Raw genomic sequence first — 21789 nt, 5'->3', positions numbered from 1 at the left:
AACTCAGTAGCCCATATCAGCCAACATATCCAGATCCTTCTGCCAATCATCAGATTTATACGTCTTCCATTCCGACCACTTCTTCCACTGCTCTCCCGCAATCTTATCCGTCTTGTCCTCCTCTTCACCCTCATCCACCGTCAGCTTGCCCTTGTCAATCGGCGCGCCCGGCAGACGCACGCCCTGCACCCAGTTGAAGAAGTTATCCGGATCCCAGATCTTCTTGATCTTGCGCAGCTCCTCATAATTATCGCCAAAGTACGCACGCTCATGCACCGCCTCGGCCACATCGCGGTCCGGGAAGTTGACAAACGACGCCACGCCCGACACCGACAGCGGGCGCAGCGCCTGCTTGACCTTTGCGATGAAGCCGCGCATGTCACGCTCCATCCACTTGTCCGTCCACTCGACCGTCACGTACGTGTGGAACACGGCGCTGCGCCAGAAGAAGGCCGTGTCGGTCGGTTTCTTCTCTGCCGCTTTGCCTCCCGAGTGGATCCATGTGACCAAGAAGTTGACGTTCTCTCCGGTGAAGTTCTTGCGGAATTCCGCCATGAGCTCTCGGGTCGCTGCTGTGACCTTTTTGAGAATGGCGGGGTCCTTGTTTGTGAAGATGAAGGAGCTGTATAGCTCATACGACGCATTGGAAGGATAGGCTCGCTGCGTCTCTTCGAGCCACTGTCCGACGAGCGTCTCGTACAGGAACCGGGTGGATTTCTCGGGCAGCACGCGACGCTTGAGCTGTGTGCTGAGCTCCGTGTTCTTGATATACTTGTCAATGATGCCGTCATATTCCTCCTTGCTGCCGTCAAACGCGATCGTGAACCGCACGCCGCCCTTGTTAGACTGTCGAAGATCGCAGATCCAGGTGCTGTCGATAGTCAGGTTGTTCGGCCAGTCGGTCACATAGAACTCGTCCATAGTCTTCATGACGTCGTCCGTGAATCCGTTTTCGGGGAACCACTGATATCGCCCAGCAGTCACAATACCGCCTTGGCTGTTGAGCTGCTGAACTCTGAGCTTGAGGCTGACCATGACTCCAAAGTTGCCACCGCCGGCACCACGAAGGGCCCAGAAGAGTCTTGCCTCGTCGGATCCCGGAGGATCCCTCTCTGAGACCGTCACGAGGTCACCGTCGGCCGTCACCAGTGTTGCTTCGACAAGAGTATCGGACCCCATTCCGAAGCTTCGAGTGAATGGGCTAAGTCCGCTCCCGAGGATGAAGCCGCTTACACCAACGGTCGGACATCGGCCGCCATTAACGACGAAGCCATCGTGTCCGCCGTCGATAAGCTTCCCGTAGACGTGGCCCCACTGACAACCAGCGTCGAAAGTGACAGTCCGGGTGTTCATGTCGAGGTCTACCTTCTTCATGCTCCGAAGGTCCAACGAGATACCTTCCTCTGCAGTGGAATGGCCCGCATACGAATGGCCATTGCACTTGATCGTGACCTTGAGCTTCTTCGCCTTGGCTTCTCTGATGACAGCTTGAACATGGGCAGGAGTCTCTGGACGAGCCACAAATTCCGGTCGTGAGAAACGGAATATGAGGTTGGAAGTGGCTATGGCCTTGTCATACTCGGGCTGCCCACGTTCGAGGATGGGGACTTCCTGGGTCTTGAGAGCTTTGATAGAAGCTTCCATGATTGAGTTTATCCTTTCTTTTCCTTTGCAGAGATCAAAAGCTTGGGGTTGTTATGAGTACGAGCACGTCCAGAGGTCGAAACGGATGTCCGTCATTCGGATACTCGGTCCCTACGGATGAACCGCCCTGTGCAGTTAAGACAAAACTCTCAACCGGCTGACGCGGGGCATGGCGTTCGGGGGGAAGCCCACCCGTGTGTGATATATGCAAGGGAGTCCTTCTTCTGGTAATGATTGGTGATCGGCGCGGCCCGAGCCAAGCTCAATGTCAATTTTCCGGAACTGATCAGCGCATCAGCTGTCCCATTAGAGTGCCTGACGACAGCTGAATACCCTTTAGGTGCGTGCAATTGGTCGCTTCACGGCTCGATGATTGAGGTGGTGACCGTTTGGGTAATCCGACATGGTTTTGGCGTAGCTGAAAGCTGCGTGTGAATGGAGTCTTATCAGCTGCCTGAGCCTAATCTGGTGAAACCTGCATGCAAGTCTCGAGGTGGTGTCTAGGTTCAGTCTTGCAAGACCTGGAACTAGAGACGTCATCACAAATGAGACGCGAACCACCTGAAGAGGTATTGAGCCATTGGCAAATGGTATAAAAAGGGTGCAAATGTGCCCAACGAACTCGGGTCTTTCTCTCAAGCCGGTAGTGTCGAGACCAATTGGTGAGAAGATTGCAAGGTTGACCTCTTCCCTAACTCTGTTGAACAGCTTCTTCTCTTTGCAGTCGCAGCCATGTCCATCTTCCAGGATGCCCGCAACGGGACCCTTTCAAAATACAAAATCGACACTTATCTCAAAACAGACCCCAACATCCTTGAGTCCATAGATCCCTCCACCGGCAATACGCCTCTTGGGACTGCCGTCGTCGCTGGTATTCCCAACGTTGTGGAAAATCTCCTCAAGAAGGGCGCCAAGGCAGACGCACCATCCAGAGATGGAGAGACTCCCCTGCTCCTCGCCACTTGGATGACAACCAAGGAGCGCCCCAGGATCGTCCAGCTGCTTCTTGCCTCCACTCCCGCTGGTTCGGTTGACAGCACTACCGATGCCGCTGGGAACAAGACACCTCTCATGTTTGCCATTCAGAAGCGCGACATCCAGTCCATCCGGAACCTGCGCCGTGCCGGTGCTTCTCTGACCGTTAAGAACGCCGCTGGCACCACGGCTCAAGATGACGCTGTCGCTACCAAAGACATGGCTGTCGTTCGTGCCCTCGATCCCGACAAGGAGCGTGGCCTTTCTGGAATGGTCACCGACATGGTCCTCGCTTTCCTACTCTACATTGTGGCTTGGGTGAATGGTGCTCTCGAAGACGCCGTCCGTCGCGCATCAGGCCTTAGCGGCGAAGATAATCCTCAGATTGACGGTGTAAGTACCAAATGGCATCACGTTACCGACTGGTGATAACAAAGTTTTACAGAAAGTGAACAAAGGCCTCACCCCAAACAAGAACCAGTTCCAGAGAAATGTCGACAAGTATGTCAACGAGAATCCAGTCCTCAAGAATTTCTTCAAAGACCGTCCCGACTTCATCCAAGAAGTTGCCAAAAAGGCGGCGAATCTGGAGAAGGAAGATGAACCTCTTGGCGACAAAGATACTCTTCCAAAGACCATCAAGGTGTCGCTGCACCAGCAGGTGATTTACTGCGGCAAGTTCTCCCAGACCCAAGCTGTCAACACTCTCCTCGTGAAACTCAGCTGACCATGAAAACAGACGACAGCAGCTCCATGAAGCGCGAAGGTCGCTGGGCAAACCAGAAGGCACTCATCGGACGTATCGCCAAAATCACCACCAAGATCCTCCCCGACGGCGAAGGTGTCGCTTTGCGTTTCATCAACCAGGATATCGACAACTCGTCCAACCTTACTTTCGACCAAATCAGCAACATAATCCAACCTATGAGCTGGCAGCCTGACGGTGACACGGATATCGGCACCAACCTGAAGCGCAAGATCCTCGAGCCGCTCGTGTACGCCAAGATCGCCAACAAGACTTTTGATCGACCTCTGCTTGTATCCATCAGCACTGATGGTATGCCCGAGCCGGAGAACAAGCAGGAGCTTGCCAATGCCATTGTAGAGTGTGGTAACAAGCTGGAGGCTGCTAACCTGCCCCGTGGAAGTATGGCTTCCCCGACCTTGCAAGCCCTCTGTTGGGTTATTCTTGCTGACCGTGTATTGCCAGGTGTGAAATTCATGATTGGTCAGGTCGGAACAGCCAGCTCTGCCGAACAGTTCCTCGACAGTCTTCGAGAGAACCAGTCCATCAAGAATGTGACTTTCGTGACCTCAGGTAAAATCTCCCTTCTCCTCTGGTGGTTGCGACATCGACACTGACCTGTAGCAGAGAAACTAGACGAGAAATTCTCCGAGTTCAACGAAAACGAGGGCAAGCTCGATCGCTGGGTAAGTGTCCGCCCGTTAGACTGTGTCAATCGAACTAACACGCTCTCTTAGTTGATCGAGACTCTCTTTACGCCCCTCGCGGATGCCGACACTGGCAATTAATCATGTCATGATCACGGTGAGTAGTGGTGCTATGGGTTTGTTGTGTCCTATGAAGGTCTTTCAGACCCTACAAACTGCTTTAGCCGAGACTTGAACGGGCTTGGACGGCACGGGTTAGGTAATGATATTAATAGTTATGCCGAGCGTTTTGCCTGGTGTTACTTTAGATACGATACAAAATATGTGACTAGTTTTGCTTTGATTCTCGTCTCCTTTCAGTGCCATGCTGGAAAGAGACTATCACACGTTGTCGCTGCCATGAAATGAAAGTGTTCGTGGTCTACAGTGGACTCGGACCGGGCCGTCGGGCGGGGTCCGATTGGGTTTACTAGCAGTTCATGGGTTTCGTGACATGGATGAACCAAAGGAGGACATGACATGCATGATTCAATGGATTGATACGATTGAACAAGCTTAAGTCGGCGAAAGATCAGAGTCGACAACTGCAGACAAGTACTTAGTTAAACCATCCATCTAAATGATGCTGCTGTTTATTTCTCTTGATGCTGACGTTCTAGTCCACATAAAAACGATGGCGCATGTGAGATTCCAGATGAAGCGCCTCAGCCATGAAATAGCCATTGTTCAAGTGCTGTTCTCTGTCTCGAGGGTCAAGCCAGTGTAACCGTGCTGTCGTCTGCAATGCAGAAGACAGTCGGTACCGGGCCGCCGCGGGGCAATGCTCCTTATCGATAAGCCCACTCACCGAAGCTCACCACGAAATTCGAAGTCAATCGACCCACCATCCTCCTTCAAACAATCCAATGCCTCAATTGACACAACAATAGCCATGGCGCTCCCTCTCTCTCGCTGTCGCGCCTCTCTGCGCCTCAGCACATTCACTCGATCCTTAACCCCCTTGTGCACCCGCCAATTCCTCCCCCGAAGCTTCAGCAACTCCCCCATCGCCTACTCAAAAACTCAGCCCACCAAAGACGACGTCCTCAACCTCTGGGATCAGTGTACGACGACTTCAATGCCCGCTAGGTCGGTGCTAACGTGCGCCAGATAGCAATGCGGGTATACCGAGTACGCCCGGTGTCAATGGCCAGTATGCGGGGTTCATGAATAAGAGGAGAAACATGTCCTCGAAGCTCTCGTTCGCCGATCTCGTTCTACCGTCTGGCGAGGTCATTCAGCTATGCGCCGACTCAACGAAATACCCTGAAGCATCTGCACTCTTTCGAAGTATACGCGCCACAAGTCCAGTCGTCGTTAGCACCGAAAGCGAAGCGAGCCCAAGCCCAGACACCGAGAAGCAACCCTCCAAGCGAACCTTTTACGTCAAAGACATCCGGCCATTGAACGACGTACAGCAAAACCTCATTGTAACACCCGACGTCATATTTCCCGACACCAAGCGCCATTACCAACTCCGCCACCACCCAGAACTCCTAGCACGACTCCAATTCCGATCATGGCTCAAGGGACAATTGACAGCCGGTCTACAAGAAAAGGGCTTCACCGACATCGAGACACCAACACTATTCAAGTCAACGCCCGAAGGCGCACGGGAATTCCTCGTACCAACCCGCCGACCCGGTTACGCATACGCCCTCACACAAAGTCCCCAGCAGTACAAGCAGGTCCTCATGGCGAGCGGTGTTTCGCGATACATGCAATGGGCGCGATGTTATCGTGATGAGGACGCTCGTACGGATCGGCAGCCTGAGTTTACGCAGCTTGATATGGAGTGGGCGTTTGCGAATGCTGGGGTGGTGAGGAAGGATGTTACGGATATTGTGCTGCGGTCGCTTGAGGCTTTGAGGCCGGCGCATAGCTACAAGGACATCCGGGGGAGTCGTGTGCCGGTGGTTTCGGACATTCCTGAAGGTTCTCGTCCTGCCGAGGAACCAGTTCAGCACAAGGTCACGACTTTGACGTTTCAGGAGTGTATTTCGATGTACGGAACCGATAAGCCAGACTTGCGGCTCCCGGGAAGAGTACGTCGCATCGTTCCCTTGTCAATCTATCACTAACACTTCCAGATCCACGCGATACCGAACGAAATGTGCGAACAGTTCGCCAGCATGATGACATACCTCAAAGACCCCCTCATCGAAGCCTTCCACATCCCCGTCAAAGATCTCGAAGACGACATTCCACGACCAAAGCGCTTCACCGAAGAGTTCATCGAATCATTACCGAAACACCTTCGTGAGAACAAAGAAGGCATGCCCGTGATACTAGTCTGCGACTCGCGACAACCCCGCGGCGGCTTCTCTTCCCTCGGTGTAGAATGCGATGAAATCGTCAACATCGCAACAGGCGGAAAGGGTGTTCTAGAGGGTGACATTCTCGTCTTCCAAGCGCGCGAGAAGCCAAAGGGTCAATACTACCGCGCCTCCACGGCAATCGGCGAAATCCGCAACGAACTGTACAAAAAGCTTCTCGCCAACGGTCTAGTAGAAGACCTCCCCGCACCTGGTACCCCAGAATCAATGCAATTCGTCTGGGTAACCGACTTCCCCATGTTCAAACCCACTGGCGAGGACAACGACCCAGGCCAAGAAGGCGCCGCTGGCATCGCAGCAGCACACCACCCCTTCACAGCCCCCAAATCCAAGCACGATCTCGAACTCCTCTTCGCAGACCCCCTACAAGCCAAGAGCGCAGCATACGACCTCGTCCTCAACGGCGTAGAAGTCGGCGGCGGCAGCGAGCGTATCCACATCCCCGCCGTGCAGGAGTTTATCATGCGAGATATCCTCAAGATGAAGGATAGCAGGATTGCAGACTTTGCGCATTTGTTTGATGCGCTCAGGGCAGGATGTCCGCCGCATGCGGGGTTCGCGCTGGGTTTCGATCGGTTGGTTGCGCTGTTGACGGATACGACTACTGTGAGGGATGTTATTGCGTTTCCGAAGACGATGAAGGGTGAGGATCCGTTTGTCAAGGCGCCGACGAGGGTTACGGCGGAGCAGCTTGCGCCGTATGGGTTGCAGCTTAGGGGGAAGCAGTGATGAATGTGTGGATGTGTTGTATAAAAGTGAAGATGGATAGAATCGCGACTCATTGTTTGGATACTGGGTATAGAATTGTATATCATTGTAGATGAGTATGTATCATAGAACAAATGCATCAGGTCACAGGCATGCTTTCCGAACTGGACAAGTACATTCACATTCATCGTGTCAAAGCAATTGAAGGTTCGTATACGTTGAATTGTTTCTAAGTAGGTCTTTGTCGCTCATGATCCAGCGTCAATCCATTCCCATTTCCCAACCGAGCCATTCCCGACCACACATTCTAGATGTTGCCGTTCTCTATGCTCCAGTGTTCCGTTAACTCCGATGAAGTCCATGTCGCGTAAGGTATCAAGGTGTCGCAAGTAAAACAAGTCGTCAAGGCTTGGAAGCGCTTAAGCCATGAAGGCAAAGACAGCAGCACCGACAGCCGCCATAAACGCAACAACACCAGCCTGTCCACCCCCAACGGTGGCAGCACCATTATCGTTATTCGCAGCCGCACTAGCACTAGCACTAGCCTCATCAATAGCCGTGCGAACCTTTGAGCTCACGCCATCGAAAGCGGTGCTGGCGCGCGACGCAATCTCAGAGCCCTTGTCGCGAGCCTCAGAGGCCTGGCCCTCGACCCAGGTCTTGGCGTCGCCGCCCTTGTCGGAGGCCCATTGCTCGGCTTCGGAGTAGTGGCTCTTGACCCAGTCGTCGACGTCCTGGCCGGCGGCGGAGGCCTTGCCCTCGGCCCACGACTTGACGTCGTCGGGGATGATGTCGCGGGGGAGGACGGCGGGTTGGGTTATGTGTGGTTGAGGGGCTGCGTTGCCGGCGACGAGGGTTGCGGCTGTGAGGAGGGCGACTTGTGTGTAGAGCATTTTGAGTGTTGTTTTGTATAGGTGTAGGTGGCGGTTATGTGGTGAAGATGTTGTAGTTGTGAGTTGGTTGAGTGTTGGAAGAAGAGAAGTAGTTGTTTAGGTGAATGATTGAGAATGATGGAGGAAAGAAATGAGAGCAGCACCTCTCCTTGATATAGCTCTCAGATCCCCTGCCCTGCCGCCTCCCTCAGCTTGATTGCTTGACTTGTCTCCTGTCATTTCAGGCCCTGCATGAAGGTTCTAGCGCACTGCGTCATGTCCCACCCGCATCACCCAACCACAACCCGCTATTCACCTTCATCCCTGCGCCGATCTTGGACCGTTCCTTGGTCTGCGCCATCATTTACATGTCATCACCAGCCGCAATTCCATCATCGGCCTCTCAGGTGTAACCCTCAGCTCCACTCCTTCTGTTTCACTGACTCTCTTGTGGCGATGCCATTCCGCGCTGTACCTGGGACTTAGGCTTGTTTCAGTATCGTGTGCTGCTATTTTGGAATACATGTATAGAACAGGTTGGCAGCCACGCGGCAAAGTGTCGTGTGCTTGGCCAAGCCTCAATTCCGCTCTGCGGTCGGTGATTTTATTGGCGTTGGTGCTTATTCAGATCTTTAATCTTAAACGCGTTTTACCCCGGCCTTCTCTAAGTTTCTTGTAGATAAACTCAAATTACCTCCACTACCGACCGGGGCCCGAGGCCTCCCGCGGGACCCAGCGGCAGATGATCATCACAGAACTTGACGGTTTGCATCACTCAGAATAAAGAGGCAAAATTGCCATCTTGATCGCTTGTTGTCGGGAATTTCGGCGGATTTGCGACGCGTATCTACCTGGCACTGCCATCGTGTTACGTCGCTCAACGACATCACACCGCCGTTGCTGCCGTAGAGTTGGGGGAGAATAGTCACAGGCTATGAGATAAAACTGAAAGCCCAGAAGCCTTCAATTATGAATGATCTCATTTCCATAAATGATGGCGCTATAAGAGCTTGCGACAAATAAACCGGCGCCAGTCGCCAGTGGTTCATAAAGTGTCAAATAAATTTCCAATAATAACAAGCTTGTATCACCAAGTACTAACATAGCCATTTTTGCGCCGCCCAACCGGCCTCAACAGCTGTCCTACTACACCAAACCATTTTACGCGTAAAACATTTCCGCGTAATGAATGAAAACCTTGCGCTACAAGATACAAAAACGCGAGTATCCTCCTAGCCTCCTCACCTCGTGAACCATTCGCCATCCTAAGCCGTCAATCGCACGCTACCCTGGACCAATTCATTGGCTTCTGGGCTGAGCTGGAACCGGGGGTGTTTGGTCTTGACATGTCGGTTTTTGTTGTACATTCTCGGGAATAATCGGCCGCAAACATCACACGGGATCTCTCTGGACAAGCAAGAAATTAGTTAGATGGGCGGTCACAAAGGATAAATAGAAGAGGCAACTCACCGGCCTGGGATCAATCTGGGTCCTCTGCGTCGACCTCCACCGCGGGGAGGCGTTGCCCGTGGAGGCGTTGGCGGTCTTGAAACAGTGGCCGTTGATTCGCAGACTGACTGGCAAAAAGTCGCAAAAGCTTCTTCTTCAAGTATAACCCTCTTTAGAACTTTTTAGTCTCATGCCACTCTCGTTTTTGGGACCGATTACCCACTTACCCGTCCAACGCATAGCATGTACTTCCGCAGCTCCTCTGGACTCTGGAGATATCCCAGCTCAATGAATCTCTCCACGATAGATAGTATTGCTACCATGGCTGGATTTTGAGATGCATCATAGCTCTTTAGGCGTTGCGCACAAGTGTTGGCCACATTTTTAGCCTTAGACCCTCCTTGAGTAAAGGCGACACAAGAGTACAAGTCCTTGGCTGTTACCCCACGCCCCGAGAAAACGTGGAGGAGATCCCCACAATCTGTCAGGAAGCAGATAAGGTTAGACATGATCGCTGATCCTTGCAAGTCCTCAAGCGTACTTGAAGTTCGTTGCCAGTTCTCAACGCCAATTGTAACCGACGAATCGGGCGCCGCATCAAGCTCCCAATTCGCATTGGAAAAATCACGGAACAACCATCCATCATGCATAAAGTCGAGTACAGGTGCTGAGATTTGGGTGGCTGCGGTTAGTTGAATAGAAGGCGGCCCCGGCCTGATGCTTGGCGGCATCTGGGAATTGAGGGTATCGTCAATTGAGACTGGGGACACCTGTGACCAAACGACAGCAGCCAAATCACTAAATACTTGTCGCTCTTGCGGATCGCGGATCGCATTTCTCCAGACTTCAATGTCCCGGAAATTCTCATGGTTTCGCAGGCAGCATGAAGCAATGTAGGACAAACTGCAGAGCGAGAAGACGGCATTCAGGGTATCTGGCTTGGCGCCAACCAATACATTGCGAAAAGTGAAGATAGCTACCTCATAGAAGTGTATCGAAGAGTTAAAAGAGTTGAATAGGGCAGTGAAGCTAGGTGGGGCCTCAATAGAAGTAATTTGTCGAAGGCGCTCCCAGTAGCGATCGATTTGATGGCAGAGATCATCGTGAAAGGTGGCCGCGGTCTCGGAGCTCGTCTTGTCAAAATAGATGAAGCATGCGAGCAAGCCATCGATTGCCGAAATGGCATCCTTGTATGGGCTATTGTCCTCCATAAAGGCTGTAAGGAAAAAAATAATTTAGGGCATGAATAGGAGTTGAGTGAATTTGTTAGATATGGCTTTTCTGTCTATATTTCGAGATAGAGATGGAAGAGTTAGAGCTCGACTTATTAAATAACCAAAGGAAAATGTTAAGTTGAAGGTCATCTCCCTTTTGGTACATACATGTCGCAGAGCTGTGATGCGCTATGGACACCGATTGGTCAGAGGCCGAGTCTATTTCTTGATCGTTGGGATTTCGCTTTCTCGGACATAATGACCACGCCGACCGTTAACTACACACCCTACACACCTAATAACTCACGCGAGTCGGGTCGACTCTGGAGTTAGGCTGGAGTTTGCCATGTGCCTGCCAGCATCTTTGTAAGAACCTGAGATGCGGCGGCGCAGGCATGAGCCCGACACCACTTAATCCAACGACGATGGGTTTTCCCCGGGGTCGGCCATAGAACAATAGATACAGAAGGCTTTTAACGAATCGAAGTCTGAAGTATAGGTAGGTACTTCAAAGGTCAGCGTGTTCGTGTACTGGAGTAGCATGCTTTGACGGACGAGCAGGTCCCGCCAATCAAGGCGGGGAATAACGTGTTGTGGCCGAGTGAAACTCTGTGCTGACGGGACTCAGATCCTACGTGCAGGTGCCGTACAGACCTCCTATGCAGTACGCATGGAGTGTTTTTAAGGTATTTGCAGGAACTCACTAAGCACGGCCCCGCCTGTAGATCTAGGGGCAGCCAGATCATTAATCAGTATCAACAGTTCTCAAGTTATCTTTTATGATGCTTAATATTTAGTTAGAGGAGCCTCACGCCATCAGGTCCGATAATACTTATCTGAACAGGCTGTCACTTAGCCGGGATAATAAACTGTAAATATAAAGCCCTTACTAGGATAAAAAGAAGGATAAAGGGCAGCATAGACCTATGTACTAAATAATACTATCCTAATTAAAGTAAAGTAAGAAAGAAAGAAAGAAAGTATTAAGATACATATTTATATAATAGATAAGAGGCAGATAAATTGTTTTTAACCATTTAAAATATACAAATGACCCAAGAAACGAGGGCGAAAGCGTCATGTGACAATTATCACAGACCCAAAAGCGTAGAGTCTTCCAGAGACCCAGCGCAAGAGGGCTTTTATTTGTACAATACATCCGACCGGAACCCAAAGCTCGCCACGGAGAGGTACCATTCATCTTAGCCCTCTGTGACTGGACTTTTAATTTCGGCCCATGTACACCTTTTCTTCCTCGCTCATCGCACCTCAGCACCCGGTACTTACAGACGCCATCTGCATGTCGCATGCACTGGAGTTTGCATGTTTTCTGGCAATGTGTCGTCTCATATTGGTCTTGCGTGTGAATTCTTCTCCGCATTGATCACATGGTACTTTACTTCTGAAGATGGTTACCTGTCAGTTTGTATACGGTCATCGTGCCTTGTGCAGACCTACAGCTTTCGCTCCGGAGGGCGATCTGTGCGCTGACGTCGTGCTACTGGGGACATCTTTGTCATATCTGTGGACGAATAAACAGCTTTGCAGACCTTTGCAAGGGTTTGGCCACTGGGAAGTATTTCCTGTGCCTCGTATTAGTCTCCTTTCTGCTGAACAAGATACAATGCATAGATACCTTTCCAACTATTATTATGTAGTCTTGAACCTCATCGATGTTCTGAAAATAATTCAGGTCCACGAACCTGCCCACAACGGCGAGTATTCCACGAGCAGATGGGTCTCCGAAGCAGTCATGTCGCCTCAGAGCCTGGGTGAAGTTCTTGACCTCTAAAGAAACATCAGAATGAGGACCTTTCGCGGTCACTCCATGTCCACTGAGAATATCGATCAATTCTCCGCAATTGGCGATGAAGCTTGTCAGGATGTTCATGGCTGCCGATTGGCGCAGATCTCCAGATGGCAGTTGGAACTCTGGGGCGTCAGATATAGTGGGGTGTGTCCCTTCAGTGCCTGCCACCTGGAAATTAGGCCCATGGAGAGAACCGGGTACCTCGAAGAGACCGCCCCAGAACGGGTCGGCAAAATCGCCGAATGATGAGATGTTGTGCATGGCTGCACCCTGGGGTGCCATGTAATCCTGGCCATCGATAAGAGAGGCTGGATGTGAGAACTGTTCTGTTTGGAGCGAGGATGCTGTCTTGTCCTCCCAAAGCCGTTGATTGAGCTCGTCGAACAGTTGGCGATGCTGGGGATTGCCAATTGAATCCCGCCAGATATCAATACCGCGGAAAGTATTGTCAATATCTGGCTGGCCCGTTCTTTGAGAACATATTGAAGCAATATAAGATAAGCTACAAAGCGCAAATACGTTCTCTAGAGAACTAGGCTCCAAACCTGTCAAGATGTGGCGAAATGTAAACAAAGCAGCTTCGTATAAGTGAGCGGGGGTAGGGAAGGAAGTAAATAATATGTCAAGGCCTGGCAGATCTTGTGTTCCTGTAATGTTGATCAAGTTCTCCCAGTAGCGTTCGATCTCGATGCGGAAGTCGAGAATAGCTTCCCAGCGCGCCATGCCCTGTAGTTGGGCGCTGAGGGCATGAGTACTGGGATTCAGCTCGTCAACATAGATCAAGCTTGCATGTAAACCATCAATTGCCATAGTAATATTGGTGTGTGATGATATTTCTACATCCATGGGCGATCGAAAGAGTGAATGGCGAATTCTATGTGGAAAATGGTAAAGAGAATGATCTTGCATATTTACTAACATTCAAAGTGCAAAACCCGTGTTAGTGGAATGAAAGTATCAAAGTCTCAGATAAGGTCACGGGCTAGACGGGCAATTGCGTGTGTCTACTCTTTAATTGGAGGGCAATGGAAAAGGTGGGCGGCCCAGTCATCACCTGGCGAATCAGATCTAGCTCCCAAGCTGGCCGTTCACTTGGAGTCAGATGCTCCCAGCAACATGCTGCCTGGAGATTTAGGAGTATCGTTGCAGATTTGGTACTATGCAATGCTTAGATTGCCAATTAAGAATTATTCATTTTCTGATAGTGAGCCCGAGGACATTATGTTCGATATTCCTATCTGAACGGCCTGTCACCGGCTTCGACACCAAACCACAAACACAAAGCTCACCAGGGCAAAAGAAGGGTTGAGGGGGTAGCGAAGATCGGCATAACTGAATGTCATTATCTCAATTGAAGGAAGGCGAAAAGAAGACAGTGGTGTAACTTTTTATATACACACGCTCATATGCCTAGGTAGACTCGGGCTTGCCATTAGGTACGTCTATAACAGAATGCTCTCAATCGCAGGCCCTGTCAGACAATCGCTGCCATACTCACGCTTGTGAACATTATTCCGGTGTCGCTGCATATTGTTCTTTCTCGAGAACCGTTTCCGACATATGGAACAAGAAAACCTTCTCCTGGGATGCAGTATGTTAGTTATCGTAATCTAAGCGGGCTATTATTTGACGTACGGCTCTGACCCTGCGGTGTACGGTGTAGAGGGGCTTCTGGAGCCTGAGGGTGAAGCCATCCCCAGGGCATTCACGACCAATGGACAATACTTCACATATTCTCTGTCGGGCAAAATTTCCTAGCTTTCGTGTCAGCCGTGCGATGCTTATCTTCACATTTGCGTCCCTGTACCTTGCCAACAATGATCATGTAGTCTTGAATATCTTCGGGGTTTGGAGGTACCCGAGCTGGACGAATGTATCGACAACGCAAAGAATACCAATTGAGAAAGGGTCTTGAAACAATTCATCTTGCCGCATGCGTTGCACGTATAAGCTGACATCATTGTTCTGGGCCCTTGCCTGATTGAGACCAGACAAAGGTGCATACTGGTGCTTAGCCGTTACCCAACGCCCAGAAAGGTTCTGGAACAGATCTCCGCATTGCTCCAGAAATAGGGTGAAGTTAGCGACAAGGGCCGAACCGTGTGGATCTAACGGGACTAAAGTTTGTAACCCTGTCTCCCCAATAAGGGTGTAACGGCAGTCGTTCTGCGCTGCTTGGTCTGTAGGCTGGAAATCTGAGAGATTAAGCGATGCGGGGGTCGCATCACTGTATTCTAAAACCTCCCCAATGAGGATGTCTTCTCGAAATGGTGGTTCAAATGGGGCATCTTGGTACATGGCCAGGAAGTGGAGAGCATCGTTGTAATCCGCCGCTGCAGGGTCTAAGAAGGTCGAAGGCGGGGCGGGGGTCGTTATTTCCGGAAACAACGCCCCAATCAGATTGGCAAATGCTTGCCGATGATCATATCTGCCGATGGCCTTTTCCCATTGACCAACGTCAAGCCGAGTATCACTGATCCCCGATATATGGTTGCTTCTGAGATGACGTGACACCACGTGCGACAAACAGAAGAGAGCAACAACGTCCCCCAAAGTGCTTGGGGGCCGGCCAATTAAAGAGCTTCGAAGCGACAAAACAGCGGCTTGGAAGAACAAGACAGGGCTTATGAGAGAGTCAAGGGTATTGTCGATACCATTCAGGCCTAGTCGGGGAGCCAGCCCCAGAATGTGATTCTGGATACTTTCGAGATTGACCCAAATACTATCGAGACATCTCCACGATTGGACTGCGGGGGCAAAAAGACCAGTGGCTCTGTTTTGGGTAGTGGCTTGTTTCGCTGCACTGAGATAGATAAGCCCAGCGAGGAACCCGTCAGCTGCCGAAAGCGTCTGCAGAGAGACAGCTGGGTTCACCGACATCACGCCCATCAAATACTCAGAAGGCAAAAGGAATGTGTGAAGAGGAAAAGAGAGTATGATGCGTTGGGATTGGGAAGTGAAAGATGTAAGTACAGAATCAAATTGTTTGATGCTGGGTAATGTCTTGTATTTATAAAAAAAGATTGAGAACGGTGGAATAGTGATTTTTTTTGTGGCTCGGGCCTGCCCCTCCATTCCCAAGGACACGCTTGACTTTTAAAATCAATCTGTGATGGAGGAAGAGAGAAGGAGACACCAATACGTATTCACGCTAGATATAGTACTAGGTTGGCGGTTGGATGCAACGCAACGCAACGCAATTCATGTACAAGTACTAATGTACAACGCAGTCAAAGATTAAGAAATGATTTTATGGGGCGGGAGTGACGGAAAGACACCTCATTAGTGGCTGACTTGTTTAGTGCATCGCGTCGCATCAGTCAGGGGCAGAGGGGACAATGAACCGGGCGTGAGAGAGGCCCCACTAACTCAGGTGCAAGCTGGCTTGCTCAGGGACGCCACTCACTTGACTTCCTCAAGCACTTGCGATGGCGGAACTTGGGTCTTCAATGGACCTGTAGCTTAACTTTTAGGCCTCCATAGCGCCCTAAGACCTCAACATTCTTCCTGGGAACGGGAGTCTATTTGCAGCTCTGCAAACCCACAGTTATGGCATTGTCAGTTGTTCACAGCCACCATCTTGCCTAAAAAGAATAAACCTTGATGGAATAAGAACAATTCTTGGGAGTTTCTCTCAATTTGCAGTTTCTGACGCCTCACGTAAATAGTCAATGTAGAAATGTGGTTTGACGCATTGTGGGATCGAAGACTGAGTCGATGGAGTTGTACCCTGTCGTATCGTCCAGATCGTTGACTGGGTTGTACGAGTTCGTCTGGGCTCTGGAACAAAGATAGCTTCGTAGACAACATGACATTACGACTGTCAGCCGATGCAAATGTGGGCGCCGACTGGAAGTTCGGCCAATCATGGCAGTTGTCTCACTTTCTTGAAAGTTACCTCGTCCTGGGACAACTCGAGCTCCCGACCGTTCCTGGACTCTGTTGTATTGTAGTGGCTCTATCATTGCAGCGTGCTCGAGCTTGTCATGCTCAAGGTCTCTTACATGGGGTTTTCGCCAGGATCCCCTTGTGTCATGTGTCAGTGCGTTTTCAACCCCCATTACCATGCCGAAATTGGGCAAGCGTTGGACGTTTTCTTTTTTGGCATCTGCAACACCTAATGCAGCCCTGGGCCTGGATAAGGGCACGAGATTCTCTGTGGCCCCTGTCAGTCGTGAAGATCTCCGAGATTGTCGATACACATAACCTGCCACTTGGTCAACGCCAAGACGAGATTTTGGTGCGTAAGACTGAGGACGAGCCAATAGTCTTTGCAGGCGCCGGGTTGCGGGGCCCAGTTCTCGGTACCGTCAGTGTGCTGGGCGTCTCAACGCTCCCACTTGCTCCGAGTAAGTGAGCATTAAAGGAGCTGTCTGGAGCAATGGCAAGGTCCATTGGAAATGTGACTGAGAGGGTATATGATAGGTAGGCACAGCCGACGGAGAATGCAAAATCTCGAGGGTAAAAAATATCGCCAAGTTCTCTCTGCTGCTTTAAGCTTTTAGCCCAAGTCTTAACTGCAAATCACCTTACTCATTGTATAAGTGGTTGATCAAAGCCAGTCATGTCACCAGATCAACAGATGAAGCAACAACAAGAGAAGAAATCTCGAGGTAGGGCCTTACTTAACATTTGCTACAAATATTAACTTACCAGTCACAGACTCGGTCATGCTCCAAGTTTGGCTGAACGAACCGAAAGACGTCGTCTCTTCGACCGATACATGGTCCAGTCAACGAGCCCTTGCCAGACCGAGACGCGATCTCGACTTTGTCCAATCCTCCCGACCGAAGAAGAAAGACACAGACGTAGCACCAGCTGCCTAAACTAAAAAGATGATTCAATGTCGAAGAAGGCAGCTTGTCATTTAAGGGCCTGGCCAGCTTGGTTCAACATCGTGGTAATAACGCTCTTGAGCTGGCTTGCGGTGTGGAGGTGTTTGAGCTTCTTTGCATCCCACTGAAGTCATGTATTTTAGCTGGAAATTAATAGAAATCTTTTGTGAAAATTGTGCTCTAGCATATGATCTGAAGATCTACGTGCCATGGAAGATGAAGAGTGAGCGAACCTCTTCTCATGTGATATCTCAATTGAGCATCCATCTATTCCTCAACTTTGGCAGTTCACCTCAACGTCACCAGCGCTACGCTAATTTTCTCGATGAGAGAAACGATCATATATATAAACATACAAACATGCTTGAAACCATCCTGCAGAGTCCTTATGTCACGACTCGTCATCTCCGCCTTTCGTCGCCAGCCTGTTGAGTTTTGCCATTCATCCTCGAGGTTTCGCAGCGGCATCGTGCTCGACGTCCATGATCATGAATTCTCCGTTCTCTCTGCTGTTCCCCTTGCAACCTTCCTTTGGCATGATTCTCGGTGTCGATTCATGTTGAACGAACGGTCGCTGGTGTAGGCGCGACAGTCAGGACACACGGAGAGTCTATCGAAATGTTGTCAAAACATGACTCGATGACAGTCCCGTGTTTGACATACCGTTTACCCTGATCTTTAGTGACAAGGACCTTTTTGAGCCGTGGACTTGCGAGCCCAGAGTCAATGGTTCCGGGCGTTGTTGGTGAGGTAGATCGCTGCTGGTTGATGTCTCCATTTGCGAGATGAGGCGGTTGAGGATGCGATGGAGACCCAGAGTCAGCGGAGAATAAATAGGAGGGATACTGGTTGAGAGGCGTAATAGATGCCTCTGAATGGTCGTACAAGGTCGCAGTAACTGACTGGTACGACAATTCCCACAAAAATGTGTTTACATTATGAAGATGCTCAGGCGCCGGCAGGCTGAGGGATGCTGTGTTAACTCCCACTGTAACAGCACTATGACCGCTGTTAGAGGGCACGCTTGAGGGACTTGGCGTGTCTTGCATCTTGGTGATAATATCCAACGGAACTTCTAAGAAATGACAGAAGTTAAGTAGTGAGAAGTGAGAAACCAATGATCAAAAGGAGTCTACACATAACTATTTATTCTCCTTGACGGCGTTTTCCCTTGCTTTATATCTCACATGGAACTCAAGCATTTTTTATGTAGTCGCATGTTACGAGTAACACATTGTCATGTCCCGAGTTACACAATACAATATCGTGTTACTCTCACAGCGCCACTGACTTGCTCAAGGGCCAGATACTAACTAAATCAGCACTGGTGCGAAGCATTCCCAGGGACCCAGCACTTGATTCTATTGGTGCTTTTCGTGGCCTTTGCTTCTTTGGCCCCCATCTTCAACTAAAAAAGATGAAATCGGGTGGGAATCGGCCCCTTCGGCACTTCGCTAGTAGCTTGGTACGTCTTCTAGCGGATCTTAAACCATAGCCAATCTGCAGAGTTTATTTTTGTTACTGTACATAGTCAAGTGTTTTGTTTGAAGGTGGGCTAGCGGAATGGTACCCTTGCTGCCTGAATGCTCAATGATATCGGGTTTTGCCTTACTCTGGGGTATTGCACCCGTTCGAATCGGTGATACCCCGTCGTCGGTGTAAATGAGCCCAGCGACGCGGTCAAGCAACGACGGTCAATCGATATGACTTTTTGCAAAGTAGCAGCAGATTGTGACACCGCAAGGTGGGCATATACTTTGCTTAGTCACATAGCAGAAATATATTTAGTTGATAGTCCTTTTACCTATGAGATAGTCGATTTGAAGCCCAAAAGCGGTCAAGCGATATGGTGTTGCTTAGAGTAACGACAGGTTAAGACACTCTACGGCAAATCACTACATACGCTGCACTCAGTCGCATAATGAAAACATATCCAGTTGACAGTCCTTTTATTATAACTAACTACATATCAAAAAGTCAATTGCTCAAACGCCCCAGGTCCCTAAAACTCACTAATATCGATCGTCGCTCAAATGGCGAAACATAAATGTATACAAGTTTCGCTGACTTTCCTGATAGACACATGTCAACAGGAGCCAATTTGGCGAAAGAAAAGCGATGGCAATTCCGTCGCTATACCAAATTCCTCCTCCAGGCTCGCTAATTCCCATTGTTCTGCTCGCTGTGTCGCGTATTCAATTTGTCGTTCGCCTCCACGCCAAAGGTGTCGTTCACCAAGGCAAAAAGAACTCTTTAAGGATTTGAACTTGAGACTCTATTTTCCCTCGATTGCTTTTTCAGCCGTTTCCCGTGGACCGTCTGCTGGTGTCGTTTCATGTTGTGTTTACGGTCGGTGATGTAAGCGCAATCAGGACAGGGGAAACGTTTCCTAGTAGGGCATAAGTCAGAAACAAATTTCTAATAGAGTAGGTAGTGACGCAAAACAAGTACCTGGGCTCCTGGAATTGGGCAGATGTGATGTCCTGGTTGGGTGAGCTTTGGAACCGAGCTTCCATATTCGTGGGTGGTTCTGCTGGCAATGCGAACCCATACTGGTTTAGGGTGTCTTGGTTAGGGAACACCTGAGTCTGCAGGGAATAGGGAAAAGATCTGGCGTTAGACCTAGATAAACAATAATCGCATTGTGAAGGAGATAGGCCGAGCAAAGGTGAATGGCTATAGGTATTTGCCATAACTGACTCAAACGACTGTTGCCACAAGTATTTGTCAACGTCGTGAAGACTCCGTGGCTCGGTGCTGTCGAATGTAAGGTGTGATCCTGCCGCTACAGTACGGCGGTGGTGGTCGTCAACAGAAGAGTTGGGAACAGCAGATTCTCCCTGCATTTTAATGCCTGTAATTAAGGTGATACTGGGGAAAAGAGTAAAACTTGACCCGGTTTGACGGTGTCTGGATGTCTGTATTTATTTCTCGACTTTGCAAGTCGTTTCAATGTCATATCCAGGCGGATTGGGCGACTTACACCCATTCCCAGTGATCGACACAAGGTAGCCCGGGTCTCGTCATAAGCTGGCCTGCAGTCGTAGAGCGAGACCTTCGAACCTTAACGGCAGTGCTAATTTAGTTGGCTGCACCGCGGTGGGTCCTACCTTGCATACTGCCAATAAGTGTTACGGAAACAAACTCAAGTCGTCAAATTGAGGTTCTGTCAGGATTGATGCTCACAGGAGCTCATTTACCCCAATCATTTTAATAGAAGTGGAAGCAAAAAAAGAGAACGTGCAGTGTTAACATGTCCAGATACTTGAAACAGATGCAAACCCTTACACTGATAGACCATGTGTCATTGCTAATCTAAAGATCAGCCGTTTTCCAGGTTGCGTCTACTTCGATAACTCTCGTCGAGCAGGTTCAGTAACGGCGCACCACTGAATATTGCAATGGAGCTTCTATATTATGTATCTAATTGCTGGTGCTCACGCCTAAGGCACGGCGAATATTTCCGCGTAAGAGAATGCTTACAACAGAGACAGCTTCAAGAATGCTCCCGCCACGAATTATGTCCCGCTGAATTAGGCACCGACTAGATGTTATTTAGTATGCGCAAGATCGATTCCTAGATCCTGACATATTATGCTAAGCAAGCCAGATCCGCAAGTCTGCGGCCAACAATTTACCCAGACAGGTATCGTATGGTCTTACAGACTCTTATGGAGTAAAAAACAAAAGACTTTACATATAATGGATCTAGAATCATCATCGGCTTGTGTCGTCGATAAGAGTCGGAAACATAGCTAATGGTTGAGGCTGGCGGAAGATGGTTCCTCGTCGCTCGCGTGCTGCATCGTGTTTTGAGGAGCAACATTCATGCTGAGGCGGGGAAGAATTGGCTATCGTGAGCTCAATAAGTTCATCTATTGATGTTCAGAGTACGGGTATCATATCTCTTTCATGGACATAAGCATATTCAGCGACGACGAAAAAGTCCCTAGGCCTGAACACTCGAATCCGTACAGGGTGCGGGGGGTCGTCTTCATATCTCCGTCTATTGGTCGCCATGTAATTTAAGATGCAGAAAGAAAACTTATACTCTTCCGCATCGTTATATACTAGGCGGACTGAGGGTGTAGCTGCGATGCTGTTAGCGGTTGCAGTCAGAAGGTATTCGGATTAGATGACTTACTGCGAGTTGGACGACTGAAGCGGGGGATTTTTTCAGGAGGAAGATTAAGGCCAGCTGAAAAGTAACTGACAAGGCTCTTTAGCACGGGTTAAACGGCCTGTCTTTCTTCCGAGCCTGATTTGGGATGAGCAGAAACAAGCAGTGCGGCTGACACGTCGTTGTCGGAGGCTTGATCCCCAAAAAGTTCGGTCGAAACCAAAGCCTGATAGCCTGCTGCATTTCACTGCAAGTTTTGAGACCGTACCTTGACTCGGGCTTCGTCACAATGAGTTGGGGAGAACTTGCTAAGTGTTCGTCCGCTCATGCGATTGGTGAGCCATTCCACTACACGGTGAAATTGCAAGAGGTAATAGAGTGAGCGAGTGTTGCGA

The 21789-nt window shown here is 49.9% G+C and overlaps 9 protein-coding genes across 9 annotated transcripts; 3 read left to right on the top strand and 6 right to left on the bottom strand.

The window, feature by feature from the left end:
• Positions 1 to 3: 3 nt before the first annotated feature.
• FTJAE_3494 (FAD-binding domain protein) lies at positions 4 to 1644 on the bottom strand (the record flags this gene model as incomplete). The annotated part of the gene is made up of 1 exon (XM_037349797.1): positions 4 to 1644. The coding sequence occupies one exon, from the start codon at positions 1642 to 1644 to the stop codon at positions 4 to 6; it is 1641 nt and encodes a 546-aa protein (XP_037209424.1).
• Positions 1645 to 2376: 732 nt separating this feature from the next.
• Positions 2377 to 4152, top strand: FTJAE_3493 (transcription factor; the record flags this gene model as incomplete). The annotated part of the gene is made up of 5 exons (XM_037349796.1): positions 2377 to 3012; positions 3065 to 3280; positions 3343 to 3937; positions 3992 to 4050; positions 4102 to 4152. The coding sequence occupies 5 exons, from the start codon at positions 2377 to 2379 to the stop codon at positions 4150 to 4152; spliced, it is 1557 nt and encodes a 518-aa protein (XP_037209423.1).
• Positions 4153 to 4942: 790 nt separating this feature from the next.
• On the top strand, positions 4943 to 7115 carry FTJAE_3492 (aspartyl-tRNA synthetase; the record flags this gene model as incomplete). The annotated part of the gene is made up of 3 exons (XM_037349795.1): positions 4943 to 5114; positions 5161 to 6095; positions 6141 to 7115. The coding sequence occupies 3 exons, from the start codon at positions 4943 to 4945 to the stop codon at positions 7113 to 7115; spliced, it is 2082 nt and encodes a 693-aa protein (XP_037209422.1).
• A 398-nt stretch (positions 7116 to 7513) lies between these two features.
• FTJAE_3491 (uncharacterized protein) lies at positions 7514 to 7987 on the bottom strand (the record flags this gene model as incomplete). Its single annotated transcript, XM_037349794.1, has 1 exon — positions 7514 to 7987. The coding sequence occupies one exon, from the start codon at positions 7985 to 7987 to the stop codon at positions 7514 to 7516; it is 474 nt and encodes a 157-aa protein (XP_037209421.1).
• Positions 7988 to 9432: 1445 nt separating this feature from the next.
• On the bottom strand, positions 9433 to 10626 carry FTJAE_3490 (uncharacterized protein; the record flags this gene model as incomplete). Its single annotated transcript, XM_037349793.1, has 2 exons — positions 9433 to 9543; positions 9643 to 10626. 2 exons carry the CDS (start codon positions 10624 to 10626, stop codon positions 9433 to 9435), a joined length of 1095 nt encoding a protein of 364 aa, XP_037209420.1.
• Positions 10627 to 12224: 1598 nt separating this feature from the next.
• Positions 12225 to 13285, bottom strand: FTJAE_3489 (uncharacterized protein; the record flags this gene model as incomplete). Its single annotated transcript, XM_037349791.1, has 2 exons — positions 12225 to 12273; positions 12333 to 13285. 2 exons carry the CDS (start codon positions 13283 to 13285, stop codon positions 12225 to 12227), a joined length of 1002 nt encoding a protein of 333 aa, XP_037209419.1.
• A 975-nt stretch (positions 13286 to 14260) lies between these two features.
• FTJAE_3488 (uncharacterized protein) lies at positions 14261 to 15319 on the bottom strand (the record flags this gene model as incomplete). Its single annotated transcript, XM_037349790.1, has 1 exon — positions 14261 to 15319. One exon carries the CDS (start codon positions 15317 to 15319, stop codon positions 14261 to 14263), a length of 1059 nt encoding a protein of 352 aa, XP_037209418.1.
• A 1684-nt stretch (positions 15320 to 17003) lies between these two features.
• On the top strand, positions 17004 to 17265 carry FTJAE_3487 (uncharacterized protein; the record flags this gene model as incomplete). Its single annotated transcript, XM_037349789.1, has 2 exons — positions 17004 to 17052; positions 17102 to 17265. The coding sequence occupies 2 exons, from the start codon at positions 17004 to 17006 to the stop codon at positions 17263 to 17265; spliced, it is 213 nt and encodes a 70-aa protein (XP_037209417.1).
• Positions 17266 to 17716: 451 nt separating this feature from the next.
• FTJAE_3486 (uncharacterized protein) lies at positions 17717 to 18323 on the bottom strand (the record flags this gene model as incomplete). The annotated part of the gene is made up of 3 exons (XM_037349788.1): positions 17717 to 17799; positions 17844 to 17884; positions 17938 to 18323. The coding sequence occupies 3 exons, from the start codon at positions 18321 to 18323 to the stop codon at positions 17717 to 17719; spliced, it is 510 nt and encodes a 169-aa protein (XP_037209416.1).
• Between the last annotated feature and the right edge of the window lie 3466 nt (positions 18324 to 21789).

This window comes from Fusarium tjaetaba, assembly GCF_013396195.1.
Source record: "Fusarium tjaetaba strain NRRL 66243 chromosome Unknown NRRL66243_c0000067, whole genome shotgun sequence".
Classification (NCBI taxonomy): domain Eukaryota; kingdom Fungi; phylum Ascomycota; class Sordariomycetes; order Hypocreales; family Nectriaceae; genus Fusarium; species Fusarium tjaetaba.
This window is presented reverse-complemented; position numbering and strand designations above follow the sequence as displayed.